Raw genomic sequence first — 13,497 nt, forward strand, 5'->3', positions numbered from 1 at the left:
CAAATCAAACAAAAGGCTTTGTGCTGGGAGCCAGTGGCTCACCTCAAGCAGGCTTCATGAGACTCTTATCTCCCAATTAACTACCAGAAAGCTGAAATGAAGCCTGTGACTCAAGTAGTAGAGCACTAAACCCAGAGGGAGTGGGGGGGCTTAAAGCCAGTGTCCATACCAGGCAAGGTGGCACATGAACAATTCCAGCACTAGGAGGCTAAAAGAGGAGGATAGTGAGCTCCAAGCCAGCCTAGGTGGGCCAAATAATGAGGCCCTGTTACACCTTGAACCCCTCCCCAAAAAGGGGCCAGTGGCTCATGCTTTTTTTTTTTTTTTTTTTTGTCGGTCATGGGGCTTGAACTCCGGGCCTGGGCGCTGTCCCTCAGCTCTTCAGCTCAAGGCGAGCGCTCTACCACTTGAGCTACAGCGCCACTTCTGGTTTTCTGGTGGTTTATTGGAGATAAGAGTCTCACGGTCTCTCCTGCCCGGGCTGGCTTTGAACCTCGATCCTCAGATCTCAGCCTCCTGAGTAGCTAGGATTACAGGCGTGAGCCACCAGCGCCCGGCTGGCTCATGCTTTTAAACCTAGCTACTCAGGAGGCTGAGATCTGAGGATCACAGTTCAAAGCCAGCCCAGGAGGAAAGTCTGTGAGACTCTTTTCTCCAATTAACCAACAGAAAACAGGAAATGGAGCTGTTGCTCAAGTGGTAGAACGCTTGCCTTCAGCTAAAGAGCTCAGCTGCCCAGGCCCAGTTCAAGCCCCACAATGACAAACAAAAGAAGAAAGAAAGGGTAAACTAAGAAGAATCCATGTGAAATGTTAGTTTTCTCACAGATTAATCATTCATATTTTAAAAGCCTAGTTCACATTTTAAAATTTTTGTTTTTGTTTTTAATGTGCTGGGATATCAGTGCTTGTATGTCAGACACAGACTGTACCACTGAGCTACATCCCTGATCCTCCCCTACAATTTTCCCTTTTGTAGGGAAAGTCTGGTATGGTCCTAGGACTTGGGGAGTGGACAGGTTACATGGATGATCACAAGCTGGTCTAGCAAATTTTGAAAAAAAAATACTTAGCAGGCAGAGATATGAAGATCGCAGTTGAAAGCCAGCCCAGGCAAGAAAGTCCATGAGACTCTAATCTCCAGTAAACCACCAAAAAACCAGAAGTGGCTTTGTGGCTCAAATGGTGGAGCACTTGCCTTGAGCTGAAGAGCTGAGTGACAGCACCTAGGCCCAGAGTTCAAGCCCCAAGACCGACAAAATAATAGTAATAATAGCTAGGCACTGGTGGCTCAATTTGTAATCCTAGCATCTCAGGAGGCTAAGATCTGAGGATCTCTATTCAAAGCCAGCCCAGGTAGGCAAATCTGTGAGACTCTTTCTTACCTTCAATTAACTACTGAAAAACTGAAAATGTAGTGTGGCTCAAAGTGGTAGAGCACTAGCCTTAGCAGAAATGTTCAGTTGACAGTGTGCAGGTTCTGAGTGCAAGCCTAAGACAGACACAAAATAATAATAATAACAACTAAATCAAGCCTGGCTTTTGTTTATTTTAGTTATTTCAAATGTATTTAAATGTTCATACATGTGTTAAATATTAACAAATAAAATGTACTGTGCACATAAATTCAGAAAAAGAAATGTACTTCCTATCTGGGCGCCAGTGGCTCACACCTATAATCCTAGCTACTCAGGAAGCTGAGCTCTGAGGATCTTGGTTCAAAGCCAGCCTGGGCAGGAAAGTCCATGAGACTCTTATCTCCAATAAAAACCACTTGAAAACCGGAATTGGTGCTGTGGCTCAAGTGGTAGAGCACTCGCCTTGAGCTGAAGAGCGGGAGGACCCAGAGTTCAAGTCCCACGACCAACCAAAAAAAAAAAAAAAAGAAATATACTTCCTAACTGACTTATAAAGTGGTAACCCCTCTGTACATCATCTTAATAATAACAGGCTGGGAAGGTGGCTCAGTGGTAGAGTGCTTGCCTTGCATGCATGAGGCCCTGGGTTCAATTCCTCAGCACCATATAAGCAGAAAAAGCCAGAAGTGAGGCTGAGGCTCAAGTGCTAGAGTGCTTAGCCTACAGCTGAAGAGCTGAGGGACAGAGCCCAGGCCCAGAGTTCAGACCCCACGACTGACCCAAAAAAAAAAAAAATAGAAAAGAAAAGAAAAAGAAAGTGCAAAAAAAAAAAAAAAAAACAGTAAGTTTTATTTTTTTAATTAAGTTTGGTGGGCTGGGAAAGTGGCTTAGTAGTAGAGTGTTTGCCTAACATTCATGAAGCCCTGGGCTCAATTCCTCAGTACCACATACACAAAATCCAGAAATGGTGCTGTGGCTCAAGTGGTAAAGGGCTCACCTGGAGCTGAAAAACTGAGGGACAGCGCCCAGGCCCAGAGTTCAGGCCCAAGGACTGACCAAAAAAAAAAGCTCAGGGACAGTGCCCAGGTCCTGAGTTCAAGCCCAAGGACTAACAAGGGAAAAGAAAGAAATACTAAGTTTGGTGAGGGAAGGTATGACATCCAAAAAGGAATGTACTCTTTACCTGACTTACATAACTGTAACCCCTCTGTTCACCACCTTTATAACAAAAGAATTTTTTAAATTAAGTTTGGTTAAACATGGCATAGTGCATGCTTATAATCCCACTGGTCAGGAGGCAGAAATAGGAAGGTTGCAATCCAAAGAGTCTTGGGGAAGAAAAGCAAAAGGCACTATCGATAAAAACAAATAGGCTAGATAAAGCCTGGCTCAAGTGGTAGAACCCCTGTCCAGCAAATATATAAAGCCCTGAGTTCAAACCCCAGTTAACATTCCTCCCCAAATAGCAAAAAGGACTGAGGGCATGACTTGAGTGATAAAGTGTTTGAGGCCCAGAGTTCAATCCCCAGTAGTGCCACAAACATATTAAAAATGAAGTTAAATCCTGCCTCTGCTTCTCAGGTGCTGGTATTACAGGTATAAACTACATATCTAACTGGTTTTTTGCGCTGCCGCGCCCCCCCCCCCCTCCCCATTGAGTCACTTGAGGCCCAGTAGTATACTGAGTTCTGGTCAGGAGCACAGGGACCATAGAGAAGCAGCTGTCTGGGATGATAGATACTGATGCTAGAAGGTTGACTAAGATGTAAAACAGACTGGATTGTGGCATAAAGGGTATGGGGACTCTGATTCTCCATCCCCTTTGTCATTCCTCCCTGGAACCAGTTATATCAGGAGTCAGTGAGCTCCCTGATACTCACTGATTGAAGCTAGAATACATCACAGAGGTGGTAGCAGTGAGGAGCATGAATGCTATGGTTGAAGTTTATCTGCTTGAAACCAGTTGAAATGTGTTAGAGTTTTTTTTGGGGGGGGGGCGGAAACCAGTGGGGTAAGCGAGATGTGGAGGAGATGAGGCTGATCAGATACATCTTATACATGTGTGTGTTACAATGGGGCCACCTAATTGTGCCTAATAAAAAATTAATGAAGCTTAACTTGAATACTAAATCTTAAAGATTCGTTCAAGTTATTTCTTTTCAGAATAAGCATTTGAACAACTTTTGAGAGAGAAGATTAATTCTTTGTGAATGGTTGAGCTTAGGATCAAACCAAGTTCTTTTCCCTAAGTGCAGTAATAAATGGGTAGGGTGTCCACAGGTTCACTGCTGTTCTAGAATTGGCACATAGGGATTTTATTCTAAGATTGTCTATGAATGTGCTAATGCCCTCTTGTGGTGCATTGTGGCTGCTGCAACTGCAAATTAAGGCTTATTAGCCTTAAATGTTTTTACAATAAGTAATTTGCCGCATTAAAGACTACTTGAAAAACAAGGACAAGGAATTATTTGCTATTTTGCCAGCAGTATAAAAACTTGGCAAATACAGGCCCTCTATGTTAGAATTTTCGTCTGCCATTAGTAAAATAAGGTAACAAATTCCTGATTTTGCCAGACACCAGGTGGCTCACACCTGTAATCGTAGCTCCTAAGGAGGCTGAGATCTGAGGACCACGGTTCAAAGCCAGCCTGGGCAGGAAAGTCCGTGAGACTCATCTCCAATTAACCACCAGAAAACCATAAGTGGCGCTGTGGCTCAAGTGGTAGACTGCTAGCCTTGAGCTAAAGAGCTGAGGGACAGCACCCAGGCCCAGAGTTCAAGCCCCAGGACCGACCAAAAAAAAAATTACTGGGGCTGAGAAGGTGGCTCTGTGGTAGAGCGTTTGCCTTGCATGCAGCATGCATGAGGCCCTGGGTTCGATTCCTCAGTACCACATAAGAAAAAAAAAAGCCGAAGTGGTGTTGTGGCTCAAGTGGTAGAGCGCTAGCCCTGAGCTGAAATGCTGAGGGACAGTGCCCAAGCCCAGAGTTCAGGCCCCACAACCAGACCCCCCCCAAAAAAAAATTACTGATTTTTCTTGTAAAATATTAAATGTTGAAATGGACTTTAAGACAAGGCATTATTTGTACAGTACACTAATTTGTTGCAACATATTATGGTACAATTAGGAAAAAGGTCTTTCAGCTGAAAAAAATATATAATATGTTATTGAAGATAAAGCTAGTTATAGCCGGGCACCAGTGGCTCATGCCTATAATCCTAGCTACTCAGGAGGCTGAGATCTGAGGATCTCAGTTCAAAGCCATCCCGGGCAGGAAAGTCCTTAAGACTCATCTCCAATTAACCACCAGAAAACCGGAAGTGGTGCTGTGGCTCTAGTGATAGAGCGCAAGCCTTGAGCTGAAGAGCTGAGGGACAGTGCCCAGGCCCAGAGTTCAGACCCCACAACCTACAAAAAAGAAGAAGAAAGAAAAGCATGAGCCACCAGCATCCAATATGATAAGTGTTTTGATAATGTAGAATCTTAGTTGTAACCTAAAAGATCAGAGCAAGACCTAGAGGGTCAAAGCTCGAAACCAGCCCAGGCAGAAAAATTTTCAAGACTCCATTTACTCAAAAATGCCCAATGAAAGTATGGCTCAAGTGGTAAAGCAGTAGCTGTGAGCAAGAAAGCCAAGCCAAGAGCATGAGGCCTTGAGTTTAAGCCACAGCACTGGAGTACGCGTACACATGTGCATAGGCACACACACAGGAGTGCAAATAGTACTATACTACTGTTGTACCAGGAACAGATGAATGAAAGTAGAATACAAAAATTTATGGACACAATCTTTTATAATCATTTTGTGCTTACGAAATAAACACTAATTGTTCAATATTGTTCAGTGGTTCAAGCTCAAGAGCTTAGGGACAGTGTCTAAGCCCAGAGTTCAAGCCCCAGGACACGGACACACACACACACACACACACACACACTCTCTCTCTCTCTCTCTCTCTCTCTCTCTAGTGGTTTTACATTTTAAACTTTTGGCAACTATCCCATTTCTTGCTTTTTTTTTTTTTCTTTTCCTCCTCATTTCCCCAGGGATTAGAGAAGGAGAAGTTTCCACATTCCATGCCAATTTCCTTCCTTTGCTACTTCGTGCTTCCTCTACTGTTCCATCTCTCCTGCCCAGGGCTGATTGATGTGCATGCAGCACTGTGCGGACAGAAGTGGAAGATGTACTTATGCCATCTTGGCAGATAGGCCCATGGTGGAACATTCACTTAGAGATACGAGAAGCCTCTTACATATCACTAAAATGGTTGGTGCTGTGAAAAGAAATAAGGCTGCTTAAGGGATGTCAGGTAGGATGAGCAGAGGAGGAAATAACCTCTGAGCAAGGATTCAAGATTTGATGCATTGGGCCATTTTGCCCAAGCTCTTTCTCTACTCTTCCCCCTTTCAACCAGTATGTACCCTTTCAGTTGAAAATACATTATTTCACTGTTTAATTTAAAGCTGGGAGGGGCGCTTCTTGGTGCAGGTTGTGTACTGCTCTCTTGTAGGCACATGAGTTAGCATTGTAGACTTGACTATTGTCATAGTTTTCCAGCAGGTGACAGTAGAGTTCATGAGGACAACTTGCACATGAATGAAATTTCTAATTTGTTTTCACATTGTTCACCCTTCTCCATCTCTGATGCATAAAGTTCCTTTCTGTGTAGGCCTTAGCCTTGTCCTCTAGCTTGCTTCACACACACACACACACACAAACACACACACACACACCCCTCAGATATTTAAGACTTAAAAACTAAGGGCATAGGGCAAGAAACTTGCACATGACTTGGCTTGTTCACTGTTAACATTTGGTTGTATGTGCTTTGGTGTTCCCTCCTTCTCTGTCCACATACATGTTTTTTCCCTGAACCATTGATAGTTGATACATATTCCTTGAAATAGGAACCTTTTCTTTTCCTTTTTTTTTTTTTTTTTTTTTTTTGGTCAGTTGAGGGGCTTGAACTCAGGGCCTGGGTGCTGTCCCTGAGCTCTTTTGCTCTATCACTTTCAGCCTCAGCTCCACTTCGGGTTTTTGAGTGATTAATTAGAGGTAAGAGTCTTTGAACCATGATCCTCAGATCTCAGGCTCCTGAGTAGTTAGAATTATTGGTATGAGCTGCTGGTTTCTGGCTTTAACTTTTTTTTTTTTTTTGTCCTGGGGCCTGGGCACTGTCCCTGAGCTTCTTTTGCTCAAGGCTAGCATACCACTCCACTCAAGCCACAGAACCACTTCTGGCTTTTTCTGTTTATGTAGTACTGAGGAATGGAACCCAGGGCTTCATGCATGCTTGGCAAGTACTCTACCATTAAGCCACATTCCCAGCCCTTCTTTAATCGCATAAAACCAAGTGCAGGCTGGGCACCAGTGCTCATGCCTGTAATCCTAGTTACTCAGGAGGCTGAGATCTGAGGATCGCGGTTCAAAGCCAGCCCTGGCAGGTAAGTCCATGAAACTCTTATCTCCAACAAACCACTAGAAAACTGGAAGTGGTGCTGTAGCTCAAGCGGTAGAACACTCACCTTGAGCTGAAAAGCTGAGGGACAGCGCTGAGGCTCAGAGTTCAAGCCCTACAACCGACCAAAAAAAAAAAAAAATGCAGTACTCTAGTCTATTCACATTTGGATTTTGTCATTTGTGCAGCGTGAAGATTTGGTTGGTTAGATGATTGGTTGCTTTTTTGTTTTTTGAGGAGGATCTTGCTATGTGTAGCCCAGTCTGGCTTTGAACTCTTACAGCCTTAGCCTCCTAAGGCTTTAGATAATAGGAATGGGCTACCACTTTCAGCCTAATGGTGTCTTTAATGATTTTTACCCCTATTTGCAGCATCTAGTCCAAGATCACACTTAGCATTTATGCACTGACATGTCTCGCCATTGATAGTATTAGAAATAGGTCTTCTTGACTTTGCATGGTGTCTTCTCTTTAGAATCAAGTTGTATTTGAGGCAGGAATACCATGGATACAACACTCTCCTCCATGCATTCCATTCTGAGGCTTGTGGCACCTGTTTGTTTCTCTGTCAGTGACACTTAGTTCCTCTTGTAGCATATGAACTCCAGCCCTGACTCCTACTTAGCACTCATTCTCTAGTAGGCTCTGTTTGGTTTTCCTGTTCAGTCAGGTGAGTCTGAGTGCCTTCCACTTGTCTTTCACCTTTGCAACAATGCTTAGTTTTCCATTGGGAATCAGGATGCTGCTTCTGAACCAGCAGTTATTTCTTCTATACATTCAGCATATTTTTAGTGTTTTCTTTTAGATTTTGGCAAAATCTGGTTTTAGGTTGGGTCCAGAGGAGAGTATTACAGATGACCATGGGGAAGAACTGGGTGCCATCTGGTCAGTTGGGATCAGTTTCAAATTCACTTTATTTAAAATCATAGTCTTTTAGGCTAACCATATTTTGAGTACTACTAAAATTTTAATGTCTACAGTGTAACCTCCCTGTATTAGCTTTATGTAGTCCTAGAAACATCTTTTCCTCATAAAGGTAAAAATATGGATGCTTTTAGAAAGGTTAAAGTAAGATGCTTAGAAATTACCAGGATTGGGGCTGGGAAGGTGGCTCAGTGGTAGAGCGCTTGCCTTGCATGCCTGAGGCCCTGGGTTTGATTCCTCAGCACCACATAAGAAAAAAGAAAAAAGCCGGAAGTGGCGCTGTGGCTCAAGGGGTAGAGCGCTAGCCTTGAGCTGAAGAGCTGAGGGACAGCACCCAGGCCCAGAGTTCAGACCCCACGACTGGACCCAAAAAGAAAAAGAAATTACCAGGATTCACACTCTACCTTCCTTCCCCCCTTCAGTTGTGGGGCTTCAACTCAGGGCCTGGGCTCAGTCCCTGAGCTCTTTTGTTCAAGGCTAGCAGTCTACCATTTTGAACTATACTTCCACTTCTGGGTTTTTTTGTTTTGTTTTGTTCTTTGTCTTTTTTTTTTTTTTTTTTCCGGTTGGTCATGGGGCTTGAACTCTGGGCCTGGGCACTGTCCCTGAACTCTTCAGCTCAAGGCGAGTGCTCTACCGCTTGAGCCACAGCACCACTATGGGGTTTATTGGAGATAAGAGTCTCAGGGACTTTCCTGCCCTGGCTGGATTTGAACCGCGGTCTTCAGATCTTAGCCTCCTGAGTAGCTAGGATTATAGGCATGAGCCCCTGGTGCCCGGCCAATTTTGTTTTTTGTTTTTTGTTTTTGTTTTTTTTAATTTTTATTTTATTTTATTTGAGAACATACTGTACAGAGGGGCTACAATTACATGGGCAGGATAATGCATACATTTCTTACCAAGCATTGCAGCCTCCTCCTTTGTTTACCCTTCACCTCCCTTCCCAGCCTCCCCCCTCCCCCCACCCCAATTTTGGTTTTTGAGTGGTTAATTGGAGATGGGAATCTGAGGGGAACTTTTCTTTTCTTTTCTTTTCTTTTTTTTTTTATTTTTTGTCGGTCATGGGGCTTGAACTCGGCCTGGGCGCTGTCCCTCAGCTCTTCAGCTCAAGGCAAGCACTCTACCACTTGAGCTACAGCGCCACTTCCAGTTTTCTAGTGGTTTATTGGAGATAGGAGTCTCACGGTCTCTCCTGCCCTGCCCAGGCTGGCTTTGAACCGTGATCCTCAGATCTCAGCCTCCTGAGTAGCTAGGATTACAGGCGTGAGCCACCAGCGCCCAGCTGAGGGGAACTTTTCTAACCCGAGCTGGCTTCCCACTGTAATGACCAGATTTCAGCTTCCTGAGTTAGCTAGGATTACAGGCATGAGCCCCCCGCACCTAGTTCTCAAACTTTGTCTCTCCAACTCAGAGCCTTGCTCTTTATGTGAGCCTGTCCTGAAGCTTTGGTAGTTAATTTGAGATGAGAGTATCGGACTTTCCTACCCAGCCTGGTTCCGAACTGCAATGCAAAGGTATCAGCCTCCTTAGAAGCTAGGTTTATGGGCGTAAGTCACCAGTACCTTGCTCTTTTTTGTGAGCAGAGTAGAGGGAGAGTCTCACTGGAGCGACAAGTGTTAAGTGTTGGTCTTTAGAAGTTGAAATGCACATTTGGTGTCTCGATTGGAAGTGCTTGTCAACATATGCCATCCAGTTGTTGAGGCAGAGGAAAGAAAAGATTTTTTTTCTACTTTAGATAGCCCAGCCATAAAAAACCCTGTTTCCTCAATGGTCTGCTTTACACGTGCTTTCTAACACCATTGTTAATAGTGCCCTACTTACTTTGAAAGTATTGTGGAAGCCGGGCACTAGTGACTCACACCTACTCAGGAGGCTGAGATCTGAGGATCTAGGTTCAAAGCCAGCCCGGGCAGGAGAGTCCGTGAGACTCTTATCTCCAACAAAACCACCAGAAAACCGGAAGTGGCACTGTAGCTCAAGTGGTAGAGCACTTGCCTTGAGCTGAATAGCTGAGGGACAGCGCTCAGGCCCAGAGTTCAAGCCCCACGACCGACCAAAAAAAAAAAAGTATTGTGGATGGCCAGAATGTTCTGGTTCCTGTCTATGGTCCCAGCTGCCTAGGCGCTGAGTTAGAAGCATCCCTTGAATAGTTCTATGCCAGCCTGGACAACATAGTGAGACCCAGGCTCTTAAAAATTAGCTGGCATGGTAGCCCATTCTTATAATCCAAGCTACTGGGTAGGCAAAAGAATTAGAATTTTGAGGCTAGCCTAGGCAGTTTAACTAGACCTTTTCTCAAAAGGCAAATCGGATGCCAGTAGCTGCAATCCAAGCTGCTCAGGAGGCTGAGATCTGAGGACCTAGGTTAGAAACCAGCCTAGACAGAAAAGTCCATAAGATTCTTATTTTCAGTTAACCAGCAAAAAGATGAAAGTGAAATAGTAGAGCCTCTCAGCCTTGAGTGAGAAAGCTAAGTATAGAGTACTCTAGCCCTGAGTTCAGGCCCCAGTACAATCACAAAAATAAAACAAAGCACCAGGTAAAGGAGGGGGTAGGTTAGTCATGAATCACTTGCACAGGCTCTGACTTCAATTTCTACACACACACACACACACACACACACGCACGCGCGCGCGCGCGCGCGCGCGCGTATTACAGTTCGCATAACAGTACGACCTCCTAAGCATAATCCTTGAGTTCTCCAGATTATAATAGACTGACATCATTGTAACTAGCACTTATGGGTATTGGCTAGCTTTTATTGCTACTTTCTTTGCCCTCGTTCCATTTTGTACATTTCCAGTTAGCTTTGGGTTTATAGTCTAAATCAATTTATAACCCTTCTGTACTTTCACTTTTTTTTTTAATTTAGCAAGGATTTATTTTTGCAAAATGAGATTAAATGAGAAATGGAAAAAAAGAAAAATATTTCCTGTTCACCATGCAGGAAATGGGAGCTAAAGATTTACTTTCACGAGTTGGAAATGTGCCTTAATGGTAGAGTACTTGCCTAGCATGCATGAATACCTGGGTTCGATTCCACAGTATCACATAAACAGAAAATGCCAGAAGTTGGCGCTGTGGCTCAAGTGGTAGAGTACTAACCTTGAGCAAAAGAAGCTCAGGGACAGTGCCGAGGCCCGGAGTTCAAGCACCAGGACTGGCAAAAAAAAAAAAAAAAATTACTTTCACTTGGAAAAAAAAAAGTACAGTTCTGTTTTTCAGGCCAGTCTGTAACTCTTGGGATCCTCCAGCCTGTGCTTCCACAATGCTGGTGCTTCAGGCATAAGCCATTGTCGTTGATTTGATTGTAGTTTTAGTCAGCAGTTACAAAGATACTGTATTGTCAGCTGTAATCCTTTCTGCCAAAGACACTTTACCTATATGGACTTCAGTAGCCAAAATAAACTCTTTAAGTATCAGATACTCTTGAAATGGGTTGTAGCCATGTCTGTGCTAGTGGGGTGCATGCAAGACACAATAGAGAGCAGTCTTGGCTTCTATACCTTAAAATCCCCCTCCCCTCTCTTGGCAGTGCACGATCTGATTTTCTGGCGAGACGTGAAGAAGACTGGCTTTGTCTTTGGCGCCACGCTGATCATGCTGCTCTCCCTGGCAGCTTTCAGTGTCATCAGTGTGGTTTCTTACCTCATCCTGGCCCTTCTTTCTGTCACCATCAGCTTCAGAGTCTACAAATCTGTCATCCAAGCTGTGCAGAAGTCAGAAGAAGGCCATCCATTCAAGTAAGTTAAAATGATAGTCCACATTTTAGTTGGAAGGGTTTTCTGGGTCTGATCAGCTCTAAAAAAAAAAAAAAAAATCAGCCCTAGCCAGGCACAGGTGGCTCACACCTGTAATCCTAGCTACTCAGGAGGCTGAGATCTGAGTACCACAGTTCAACGCCAGCCCAGGCGGGAAAGGTCATGAGACTCTTCGCTCCAGTTAACCACAAGAAAATCAGAAGTGGAGCTGTGGTTCAAAGTGGTAGAGCACTAGCCTTGAACAAAAGAGCTCAGGGACAATGCCCAGGCCCCAAGTTCAAACCCCATGACTGACCAAAAAAAAAAAGAATGATGATACAAACCAGCCCATACAGACTTTACAGTCAGTCACCCTAAGAAGTGGCCAGGTTAGGATCTGAGAACTTTTCAACAAACTAGAGGCTCACACTGTGAACCCTGGGTGGGGTTCACACCACATACCCAGAGCACCTAGTCAGACAGCCATGTTCATGTTGAAACTGCATTTTGGGGGCAATAATAGCATGTGAACCGAGAGCCTTTGCTTATTAGCCCTGTACCTGTACTACTGACCCACGCTCCCAGTGCTGGAAGTGGCTTTGAAATCCTGGCATTGGGGCTGTGCTCTGTGTTTTCTCTTAGCTTTATTTCTGATTTCCTTCTTAGCTGTCATTTAGTTTTCATAATCTCAGAGGATTTTTTTTCTTAGTTTATATTAATTATGCCAGGGGTGGGCAGAAGTATTTTTACATGTCTACATAGTTTATAATATATTCTAATCAATATCACCTCCTCTGTTACTGTCCCTGCCTCCTTTCCAAAATAATATCAACAGGTTTTATTGTTCCGATTTTTTGTTGTTGTTGTTGTTTGGGTCCGGTTGTGGGGCCTGAACTCTGAGCCTGGGCGCTGTCCCTCAGCTCTTCAGCTCAAGGCTAGCGCTCTACCACTTGAGCCACAGCACCACTTCTGGACTTCTGGATTTTTTCTTTTTGCTTATGTGGTGCTGAGGAATTGAACCCAGGGCCTCATCCATGCAAGGCAAGCGCTCTACCACTGAGCCATCTTCCTAGCCCCCTATTGTTCAGTTTTTATAGGCACAGTGTACTTTGACCATATTCATTGTCTTTCATCCTTCTTCCCCACAGGCAAATCTTAATAAATGAGGTCATACACTCTAGGGTCTGATTTCTATTTTTTCTGATTATAATGTAACTTTAACAAATGCTTTCTTCACATTTTTACTCTTTTAACATTTTTAACCCACACTTAGTGGGTTAATAAATGCCAGGGTTCTTCATTTTATTTTACTTATTTTTATTTATTTGGCGGGGGGGTGGGGGGCAGTCCTAGGTCTTGAACTCAGGGCCTGGGCACTGTCCCTGAGCTTCTTTTGCTCAAGGCTAGCACTCTACCACTTGAGCCACAGCGCCACTTCCAGCTTTTTCTGTGTATGTGGTGCTGAAGAATCAAACCCAGGCCTTCATGCATGCTAATAAAGCACTCTGCCACTGAGTCACATTCCCAGCCAGAATTCTTAAATTTTTTATGTTTCTTGTGATCCTCTCAGGCTTGCAATAGAACAGGCTCTGGCTGTCAGGCTGGGCTATTCTTTCTCTTGGTGAAATAAAACAGTTAAAATCATATGTAGTTTGAAATTTTATGCAAATTATGGACTGGTTTGATAATAAGAGTGCTTGCCTAGCATTCATGAGGCCCTAGGTCTAATACCCAACACCACCAAAAAAAAAAAAGTTGTAGTATAAACAAAATATGACTTGAGAAAATTCATAATGTGCTGGGCACAAAGGAAAAAAAGAAAATCAGAATAAGGGCAAATTGAGGCTGTCGCATACTTTTAATCCCATCAAGCCAGGAGACAGATACCTGGGTGATTCTGGTTCAAAGCCAGCCCAGGTAAACAGGCATGAGTGGTATATGTCTCTGATTCCCAGATACTAAAGATGCCATAGGCAAGAGGATCTCAGTCTAAGACCAGACCCAGGGAAAGAATTTTGAG

At 43.9% G+C, this 13,497-nt stretch overlaps 1 protein-coding gene across 2 annotated transcripts in view; it reads left to right on the forward strand.

Annotated features, from left to right (window-relative positions):
- The window catches only part of Rtn3 (reticulon 3), a 53,229-nt gene that overhangs the window by 33,910 nt on the left and 5,822 nt on the right, over nt 1-13,497 (forward strand). For both annotated transcript variants that reach the window (XM_070017939.1, XM_070017940.1), the window contains one exon: nt 11,273-11,480. In XM_070017939.1, the coding sequence (XP_069874040.1) occupies nt 11,273-11,480 (208 nt within the window). The remainder of the gene's footprint in view (nt 1-11,272; nt 11,481-13,497) is intronic.

Source organism: Dipodomys merriami, unplaced genomic scaffold (genome assembly GCF_024711535.1).
Source record: "Dipodomys merriami isolate MVZ:Mamm:240054 unplaced genomic scaffold, mDipMer1.0.p SCAF_128, whole genome shotgun sequence".
Classification (NCBI taxonomy): domain Eukaryota; kingdom Metazoa; phylum Chordata; class Mammalia; order Rodentia; family Heteromyidae; genus Dipodomys; species Dipodomys merriami.